The sequence below is a fragment of the Dreissena polymorpha genome, chromosome 15 (assembly GCF_020536995.1).
Source record: "Dreissena polymorpha isolate Duluth1 chromosome 15, UMN_Dpol_1.0, whole genome shotgun sequence".
NCBI lineage: Eukaryota > Metazoa > Mollusca > Bivalvia > Myida > Dreissenidae > Dreissena > Dreissena polymorpha.
In genome coordinates this window covers 27,056,103-27,066,788 of record NC_068369.1, presented here as the reverse complement: position 1 = coordinate 27,066,788, position 10,686 = coordinate 27,056,103, and the positions used below count along the sequence as shown (strand labels likewise).

The 10,686-nt window shown below is 37.1% G+C and overlaps 1 protein-coding gene across 1 annotated transcript; it reads left to right on the top strand.

Moving 5' to 3' along the window:
• The first annotated feature begins 447 nt into the window (after positions 1–447).
• Positions 448–10,686, top strand: LOC127860758 (coadhesin-like). The gene is made up of 12 exons (XM_052399039.1): positions 448–553; positions 1,364–1,393; positions 3,119–3,198; positions 3,924–3,992; positions 4,739–4,856; positions 6,031–6,156; positions 6,950–7,120; positions 7,324–7,494; positions 8,292–8,480; positions 9,044–9,190; positions 9,637–9,754; positions 10,404–10,686. The coding sequence occupies exons 1-12, from the start codon at positions 523–525 to the stop codon at positions 10,567–10,569; spliced, it is 1,416 nt and encodes a 471-aa protein (XP_052254999.1). The 5' UTR covers positions 448–522; the 3' UTR covers positions 10,570–10,686.

Sequence of the window (10,686 nt, the reverse complement as noted above, 5' to 3'; positions counted from 1 at the left end):
CTATATCGATATATTTAACGTTTATGATGCCTACCATGAAAACGCAGCATGACAAAACACCATTTAGTATATTATTTTCAGTTTCAAAAAGGTCCAGAGTTGCTACAATTACGTATGTATATTAAATTTTTACGTGGGATTCATACTCTTACCGACAAAATAGCATAGTTCAATGAAAATTTTACTAAATCAAAGATTCGTTATATAGATAATGCATGCATGTATGCGTGAAGCGCTACTTTATGTACATTAGGTTCAAAACGATTTAGCTTCTACTAATAAGTTTCCCGCGACCTCGTAACTTTTCATAATTATGAAAATGAACTAGTTGATTTAGCGTTTTTAACAACGAGAAATGCGTGTCAATCAACAGTTTGATAATTCCCTTTAAACGATAGTATTATTTTGGAAAATATTATTCCGCATTAATCGTCCATATGTCCCTTTATTGGGGTTCTTTGGAATGACCTTGTCAGCTCATATCATCTACTGATAAGACATGTGTACAACCAGCTCGACAAGATGAGGACACACTTACAAGTCATATATATAGGTAAAGTTTATATTATACATATCGGCCTTCGTAATTAGTTTGATTGTATATTTTTACGATTATGTTTTATAAAATAGAAAACTGTACATGCATAGTGGAAGTTTTCATGCACATTCTAAATTAATTTACTCGGCAATTATTTGAATGCGCTCAGAAGCAAAAGCAGGTGCATTAAACTGTTGTGTAGAAGTGTTAAATGACAATACAATCACACTAAAGCATGTACAATTTGTTTGAACAGAAACGATCATATACACTCATATTTGTTAATGCAGTATCAACATACGAAAGCAATATCCCGGAAAGAGAAAAAAAATGCATTTGAATATCAACCGTACTGTCGTTTGACAACTGATCATGCATGTACGACGTGAACCTAAATTTAGTTTTAGTGCAGATTCTTTCATACGACACAAAGACACAATTTTGTTTTACGGATCATTTCGGCTTACAGGACTGGGTGGGTCACGTAAGAATATCGAATATAAAATATATTTTTTTTAACAACTGGTAGCAAGATGAGTTGCGTTTAATTGGTCAGTAACCACATTTTAACTAACTCTTTTGACCTGTATATTCTTTTCAGCTCGATTCAAATAAAAAATGCCCATAATATCACTTTAAGGATAAACGTGCGAAACAAATAAGTTCCTGTTAGTCAACACTGGCACCTTTGTTTTTAAGTACCACAAAACAAAGACAACTGAAACAATTTGTGTAAGTAAATAAACTTAAGAAGGCGAATGTTTGCCATACGCCGTACGTGTATGTCTTGTTGAATGACCATGCATTTTGATATCTGTTTAATAGGATTGGCTGCGCTAACGTTATCTGCAACGTGTAAGTATCTCAATGAACGCTATACACTTAATTGATAAAACTTTTATTAATGACATTTCTTAAATTTAGCAGCATATATGAGCCTCGCTCTGTGAAAAGGGGGTTAAATGCATGTACGTAAAGTGTCGTCCCAAATTAACCTGTGCAGTCCGCACAGGCCAATCAGGGATCACACGTTCTACCTGAAGTGGATTTTCGGTAAAAGGAGACTTTCTTTAAACAAAAGATATCATAAAAGCGAAAAGTTTCGTCACTGATTAGCCTGTGCACATGCATTAAACCCCATTTCCATAGAGAACTGCTCATGTGTAATGATTTTTGCTTTACCTTAAAAACAATGAATAAACAACTATGTATTAATTTATATAAATTACCACATAATCTCTAAACCTATAAGAGATGATACAAAAATATCATATCATATTTTTTAGATATTCAGCACTATCAAAAAGAACCTATTTTACACTCTAAAATATCTTTTGATAATAGACTTTTAAATGAAATCGTTATTAATAAATGACAAATTTTGTTTTTACCGTATTGTTATGTACACTGAAAAGCCAGTGCAAGGGTAGACTCTCCGTATTGGGATTTCTACGAGTGAAAGAGAGTAATCTCCCGTTACAACTGAATGTAAATACTTTGAAGAAATATAGTAACGCTGTAGTACTGGTATTGTTTATGATGTTTATACAGATAATGCCCAGAAAAAAAACAGGATTATAAATCGTTACTACGTCTAGTTTTGCATACTTCACGATTTGCAATTTGTTGCAAGAATTCTAAAAGGCGATTGTTGAATGTCAATGCATACTTTAGAAAGAAATACGAATACTAAAACGCACCTATGAAATAGACACCAACACACAGGTAAAAATGGCACCAAGGTGTACTGTTAGTTTAAACTAAAATATGTTGATTAGATCGTAGTAGCTTTAATCAACTATAATTCCACTACTTGTTGTTAAATAGTAGAATCGAATCAAACACAATTAATGTGCACATGTATATACCTGCTGTGGTATGTCATCGCTTATTCACACGTAGGCCACGTGAAGGCTAAAAACAGTGACATAATTCTAATTATTTGTATTTACTTACCGTATCAACGTTAAAAAGACAATTTTCATTTTAAGAATGTTCAACTTTGCAAAGTATTTATTTTGCATAGGCATTCAGAAATACACAATAATTTGAATATATTGAATATAAAACTGTTCACTTGTTATTGAATAGTGTATACATACGGAGTATTACGCTAGTTAATTGTTCCATGTGTTTGTATCAGTCTAGTGGCTTGTGTGATGACGTATCTCACGAGAGGCAGAGCCTCGAGTTTGATACGAAATAGCGCAAGCCACGAGACTGATACAAACACTTGTAACAATTGAATTGCGTAATATTCCTTTTATTATATACAACATTTACTCATTTAAGTTAAAAAAATGAGTTTAAGCGTTCATAATAAACACAGAATGGTCTTGTAATTTTCTGCATTCAACGTAACGTCATTTAAAGTAGTCCGACTAGTATGGTAATACGGAGTTGGAAAACTGGCGAGTAGCATATTATGGGAATTATTTCTGTGCAGTTGTATTTGGGAACATAAAGCAGGTATATAATAAAACATAGTAAGTCGATGTAAAGTCTGGAAGGCGCATACTAGTGACAAATTGTATTGCTCTTGATTTCAAAAATCCATGTGTAATGTTTTTTGTTTTAAAGACGCCCTGCAGTGCTTTAGTTGCCATGGAGTCAACGACACCAGCGCGTGCATAGCCAAGGTAGAATGTGCTGCAAGTCAGGTAAGATTCATGATATACCATCTCTAGTTTCGTTCAGGAAATATGTTCCGCGTATTTTTTTATTACATGAAACGACATTAAGCATTTGTAGGAAGATTAGCTCTCCAAAAGACAAGTGATCAATTGTCTTAACATATAAGCCGTGCTATGTGAAAAGGAGGCTTAATGGATGTACTATAAGTCCGCACAGGCTATTTAGGGACGACACTTTCCGACAAATTCATTTTTGCTAAGAAGATACTTTTTTTTAAACAAAAAAATCATAAAAGCGGAAAGTGTCGTCCCTGATTAGCCTGTGCGAACTGCACATGCTAATATGGGACGACATTTTACGAACACACATTAAACGCATTTTTCAAAGAGCACGTCCCATATATGTTAGTCTTATTAGCATAAACCAGGCTTAATAACTTGTTTGAAGCACAGCCTTTAAACTTTGGTTTGCTTTTAATAATCGTTTTTCATCATTCACTAAGTGTTTTTTCTGCCTACAAATTCAAAATAGATAAATTTTTCTTAGACAGAAAATATTGACTGCACATTTACTGAACAAATATCGAGGAAGAGAAGAAAACGTTTGATAACAATAACAAACGTCGAGAATAACGAAAAAAGGCATACATTTTAAGCAAACATAAATATGTTTTCATTAACAAAACAAAGCATACTGGTTGCATGTTCTAGAATGGTGCATATTTCGATGTATACACTTATTTGTTCCAAAGGCGTGTTATCACCGGAAGCAGAACGTGCCGTCTGGGGAAAATGTCGACATGGGTTGCCTCGACTCAGCGGTAGGTTTTATATGCTTCGATGCGAAAGTTTGTAATAAAAGAGCGGTATTCACGTGGGTATAACACGATGCTTTCTTTTATCGCGAACATTAGAATTACCTGTGTTTGTTGAAAACGAACAGATCTCAAAATCAACCATTGTTATCTCAAAGCAATATTTAAGTAAAATAAAGATATTAAGGGATACAATTCCATTGAGGGCCTTCTGAATTCTAAATGCCCGACAAGCCAGCCCTGAAACATGTGGTTGACAACAAAAAAACTACGTCCGGAAGCTCAGGAAGGTCGATAATTAAAATATAATTACTTTTTCTTGGAAGTTAGTTTGTCTGTCGTTTCGGCTAACAGCTTACCCATGTGTGCATATATTACGTAATAACAATTCTTAATCTTTAAATTAATAAGTAGATGTGTCGTGCATGTCAGGTGTGTACACTGAGTATCGCTAGGTTAAAGGACACCCTGGGTTTTAGGCCAAAGGTACATTGTTCTGTATACTGTTTGTATAGTATTACGTATTTCCTTACATTTCTTATTTGTTATTAGCCTTAATGTAAGTTTTTACGGACCAGAAAGGTTGTGGATCAAAATGTATTTTTTTTTTGTTATTGACGTTGTAATCTCCAAGTCTGCCGGAGCCAAAATACAGACCACCTCTTTGGTTACGGTCCGATTGGTCGGCAACTAAATGCAGGTTATATTTCAGTGTTGTGTTATATTGCATCATGTTTAATTTCGTGTATCAGTTTTGCACAAACATCGGTGGTATAATCGGCCGATCCGTGCCTCAGTCCCGTGGGTCAGTCTGTACGGAATGTTGCTCGACGGACTACTGTAACGACCAACTCTGCTACCACAGTCAGCGTACGTAACTTTCTGGAGTCTACCTGCAATAAAGTTTAACGCCAATTCATTGAAACGTTGCCGCAAAACATGGACATCAACTGAAGTATTAAGGGTTCTTCCGAGTGTTTTCTTGTAGTAACCTTTTGTTCTGCTTCATGTCAGAGTCAGTACACTCTTTCTGTTGATAAATTCGCTGAACCAATTATATTTGTCAACGAGCCAGTTGACCAATGACCATGGAGCCAATGCCACTGAATGTTGATGAGAGGGAGTGTCGAAAAAGAACAAAACATGAAACATATGTGAATGTGTGCAGGTATAACTCGGACCCTGTTGTGTTACACATGGGGGATGATTTTTCGGAAAACCGTTTCCGTTTCACACCTATACTTCTGATATTAAAAGGTTGAACACTGTTATTAATCAATACCAGTGTGCACTTCACTTCAAATCCCGTTTGATTGTCTTATTATACGTTTGTTGATTCAATTCAACATACTACACATTCTGTTCGAAAAGTATCCATTTCCAGGTACAAAGCTGATATATGTCGAATTTGTTAATGTTAAAATTTTGCAAATGAAGTTGTAGTTAAGTAATTTGTTTGTCAAATTATATGCGCTGAACAGTTTTTTGTTGTTTTGTTTGCGAATTATTTCTAATGCTAAAATATGCAAAGATATTCTCAATATCACAATAGTTCCGCAAACACATTATTTAAAAAACAAACATACGTAACATGCATATTAAGCATTAACATCGACTGGCATGAATCTTAACACAATATCTTGACAGTGTTGATATAAACGTTATTTTAGTCCATAGTGTTTTAAACTGGGGTTTAATATAAGTACGTAAAATTACGTCCCAGATGAGCCTGTGTATTCCGCAAAGTGTCGTGCCTGATTAGCCTGTGTATTCCGCAAAGTGTCGTGCCTGATTAGCCTGTGTATTCCGCAAAGTGTCGTGCCTGATTAGCCTGTGTATTCCGCAAAGTGCCGTGCCTGATTAGCCTGTGTATTCCGCAAAGTGTCGTGCCTGATTAACCTGTGTATTCCGCAAAGTGTCGTGCCTGATTAGCCTGTGCGGACTGCATATGCTTATCCTGGACCACACTTAATGAACATGCATTAAACCCCATTTTCACAGAGCGCGGCTCAAATGTGTCATTTTGTGCGATTCTTAATTGCAGCCTCTGACTGTGTGGATGATGAGACAGTGGACTGTGCCAGGCTGAGCTCGCTATTCAACATATGTACAGGCGACTATGAACATGCCGCACTGGTCTGCCCAAGGTTCTGCAGCCTATGTAACTATAGTAAGTCTTCTCATCGCATTATTTGTTCATTTTGCGCTGACGTCGTTTTACAATGAATAGTATTTCAGTAATTTCACAGTATTCAGTAAGCTTACGCATACATTTCCTAGTTCAACTTTTTGAGAGTACTTGGAGAACATAAGTATGCCCGAAACTGATACAACTTGAATCAGCAGAAGGGGGATAATTCCGTATAAGATATATCATCACCGCTCATCACACACGGCGGGAGAGCGAACCTGTGATGCTCGATTAGTATTCCTGCTCTACTAGCAGCTAGCTGACTCGCTTTATTTTTATCAAGTCGATTCTGTTAAAGCGGTCGAACATTGAGATCTAATTTATGTTTATTATACGAGTAACACCTTAACCCATTTATGCCTAGCGTCTAGAAAAAAGGCATTGGTAAACAACGTAGACATAGATGAGACACCGCATGATGCCGCGTCTCATCTGGGTCTAAGCTGTTTGCTTAAAGTAATTTCTGTAAGAAATATTCTAAATATAGAAATACGTATACTAGACATCCCTAATTTTGGAAATAAATTGATCCAATTTAGAAGGATGGGAGAGTCCAATAGGCTTAAATGGATTAATACTATTTACAGATGAGAATAAGCTATCTTTCTATGTTCGATGCTTTGTTGTGTGGTATATACTATGTAGTCACTTGTTGTAGAGAGTTCCATATATTTTTGCCAAACTGCTATTTATTTTTTGTCACGTTGGAGGTATAATTCAAATTAAGGATTTTTCTTGCACACATTTTTGGTACGTGTTACAAAATACACAGAGAACGGCCATTGGGCGGAATGGTCCCCCTGGTCATCCTGTTCGATCACTTGCGGTAACGCAACGTTGACGCGGACAAGGACGTGCACAAACCCTCCACCCTCATCCCACGGGAAGCCATGTCCGGGGGCCTCGCTGGACTTCATGTCCTGTGTCCGCAGTCCTTGCCCAGGTAAGTTATATAGGCGGATGAAAGGATTCCAGGTTATTCCATTATTTAATTGAGACGCTCCGTTTTCATGCGTTTCTTTGTGTTTCTCTTCGCTGGTACCTATAATTTTAATATTATTTTTAAACTCAGTTGGATGTAATTCTTGAAACTTAAACAATCAGTATTTGTTCAAATATTAAACCATTACATCTTTCTTACCAAAGTGGATGGAGGTTGGGGAAGCTGGACCCAATGGTCCTCGTGCACAACCACGTGCGGTATCGGGCTGCAGAACCGAGATCGAGCTTGCGACAACCCGCCACCTAAGCTGTTCGGGGACCACTGCTTCGGAAGCTCCGTTGACTTTCGAACATGCTTGACGAGGGCATGCTCAGGTAAAGTTGTGGTCACTCAATTAGCAACCTATAAATAATGACTAAAAGGGAATGGAATTTGAAATCAACGACGAAACACACTGATAGAAAGCATAATTATACATAATTTGCTTGACACAGTTCACATACAAATCAATTTACTGAGTGGTTATTTAATTCGTTAATTGCACTATTATATACGTTTTCGTCCGTGTATTTTACTCAATACATGAAGCTTAAATTGTGGCATTTCGTCATAATATACATGGTACGTTATGACAGTAATGAATTGCTTGTCATATATTGTATTATCATTTCAGCTTCATCTAGACTTTCTTCACCAATATTACATCTAAAACTTATCATCAAAACATTACATTCGGTATAAGGAGCAAAAGAATATCATTGGCGTACGATCTTTAAAAAAAAACACGTTCCTTTGCTAAAGTCATTTAAATCTATGTGAGTAGACATTTTTATGATTGTGAGTTACAATTTAAGTGTCTGTTATGCATGCTTAATTGAAGAAATTGACTTTGTGTACCACGGGATAAAGTTACGCACAAACTAAGCTGGTGTCGTTCGTCGGGAAACAAACAACAACCAACAATTTTAAAGGGAAGATATTATTCATTGTGGGGCTTGTTAATTCATCGTTCGACCTCCGAAGGTTATTAATTGCGTTTACTTATTAAGTATGAAATCGTTTTACTTTATCGCGAGACATTGTTTGATATTATCGGAAAGTTCAACAAAAGCACCCTGCATTTCATGTCACATGAACTTGATTATATGATATATTTTATTGGTTCTTACAGACGGCGGTTGGAGCACATGGTCACTATGGAGTTCCTGTTCAGCCACATGCGGTGGTGGTCTGCACATCCGGTCTCGCGAGTGCTCGAACCCCGCACCATCACCGTACGGCCAGCCGTGCCACGGACCTAACGTGGACTCCGGACTGTGCAGCACACAGCAGTGTCCACAGGACGGCAATGTCAACATTGGTACTTACGGGTTGTCGTGTATGGTGTTAACAAATGCAAATATCATGAAAATACGAATTGTGTTCATTGTAATTCAAGTCAAATGCTTATACATATGTGATGATATTAATAGAGTTTTGCCTCAACGTAAATTATGTAACAAAATTAGTGTTAGTTTAAACCTATTTATTTTAGCTCGATTGCGTCGAAAGCCTTAGGCTTATATAAACGCTCTCGAGTCCGTTTCCTGGGCCTAGAACCAGTACTTTGGGGGAGATCTAAAGAACGCTCCCACGGTGGGGATCGAACCCGTGACCTCCCGGTCGCAAGGCGGACACCATATCCATTACACCACGGCGACCTTAAAATTAGTGTTAAGATAACGCTTTAACAATAACAGAAAAATCAAAATTATCTGACACCAATATTGAATCGCAAAGTCAATAATCTTACTTTTCTAAAAGTATACAATTTTACATGTCATTGTTTACAATAAAAATGTCATGTATTTTACCAATAGCATATATCAATTGTAGTAAAACACGGAGGAAAAAATGCATTCAAAATATTAGACGTTCTTACAGGCTATTGGTCCACGTGGACAGCATGGAGCACTTGCTCAAGCACGTGCCCTGGCGGGGAGCGAACACGTCAGCGTTATTGTAGCAATGGTGTAGGGTGCGTTGGCAACGATCAACAATCGATGAGCTGCAATAACGGAAACGCTTGTGGTATGCATTCGTATGCACTTTTGTACGTATCTGCAATCTCACAATAATTGGGGATCCCCACGTACGAGATCGGTACCGTTGATTGTAGTGACCTATTAATTGTTAATGTATCCGTCTAAAATAATAGCAAAGTGTTATATGCATATATATCATTAATTTAAAACCTTACAACCCACAAAACACACATATATTTGGATCAAAATATGTTTTGGCGTTTCCAAAGTTTACAATTTCATAAAATCAGTGTTTGATTAGGTTTGGTTGTATGATATAGCAATCTTACAAACTCCTGAAACCTGCGATTCGTTTGATCCAATGTCCTTTCTCTGATCTCTTCATTTCAAGTTAATATGTATCTGTAACTTTTATAAATAAACCCAACATATCATTTTATCCATGTCGAGGCTAGTATGCCTGGTTAATTTCAATATTCTATACTTTTCCAGTCCGCCTTACATCCGGGCGCCTGGAGATAAACATTTACGGAGAATGGGGCACGGTATGCGATGACAACTTTGATACCAACGCCGCACAGGTCGCATGCAGGATGCTGGGACAGTCCACGTAAGAACATTTTTGTTATTTGATATTCACAAGAATGTTTATTGGTGACAACGGTTCATTAATGTATATCTAAATATTATGTGATTGGTGGTCTGTCTGTAAACGACTGACAGCTGTTTTTTAAGGCTCAGTCAGAAGTTTAGAATTTATTAATTTTATTAAAGTTGCATATATAAGCCGCATTATGCAAACACACTAGGCTTAAAGCATATGCGTAAAGTGTCATTCCAGAAACGCCTTTGCAGGGCTTCTATGGGACAACACTATTCGCTTAGAGAAAAATACCTTCTTTAAACGACAAAATCCATAATGGCGGAAGGTTATGTTTCTGATTAGCCTGTAAAGACTTTTTCAAGAACACGTCTCATGTGCCTACATATGAAAAACAAACGGTGTAAAGTCATCAATCGATCTAAGATTGTACAGTCATTCCGGACGAGCATAGCGGTTAAATATGCAAGGCAGTGTGCTAAACGGCAAACAATACATAACTGTATTATATTTATGTTAATGCAGACTAGAATAATTGTTAATTTGTTAATTACTAAAACGGTATCAGCTAACTGGAAACTTATCTTAGTAAGTTGTGAATATGGTAGACAGTTTCAGTACAGTCTAACCGCGTTGAGTTAGTGCTATTCAATTTCAGGTCCAATGCTCTGGTTATCCAACCTCCAGCCGGTCTCTCAGTTATGCCCATTCTTCTGGACGACGTCATATGCAACGGGAGGGAAAGCTCGCTGCTCCAGTGTACCCATCTCCCCATAGGACATAACAACTGTGGACACGGGGAGGATGTGGGCGTGTCGTGTTAAGTGGGCGTTACCGCTAGATGGTTTATTTAGAGCGCGTGTCTTTCACACTGCAAAGTTCAACCACCTTTTCTATCGCTATGTTATTTCATGTGTATGTGTAATGGATTTCGATACCGT

Excerpts from the sequence above, each read along its gene's own strand:
- LOC127860758 (XM_052399039.1), top strand. The coding sequence starts at position 523 with ATGAGGACACACTTACAAGTCATATATATAG. Across the intron at positions 3,993-4,738 it reads TGGGTTGCCTCGACTCAGCG|TTTTGCACAAACATCGGTGG; the intron begins GTAGGTTTTATA and ends TTCGTGTATCAG. Across the intron at positions 9,191-9,636 it reads CAATAACGGAAACGCTTGTG|TCCGCCTTACATCCGGGCGC; the intron begins GTATGCATTCGT and ends ATACTTTTCCAG.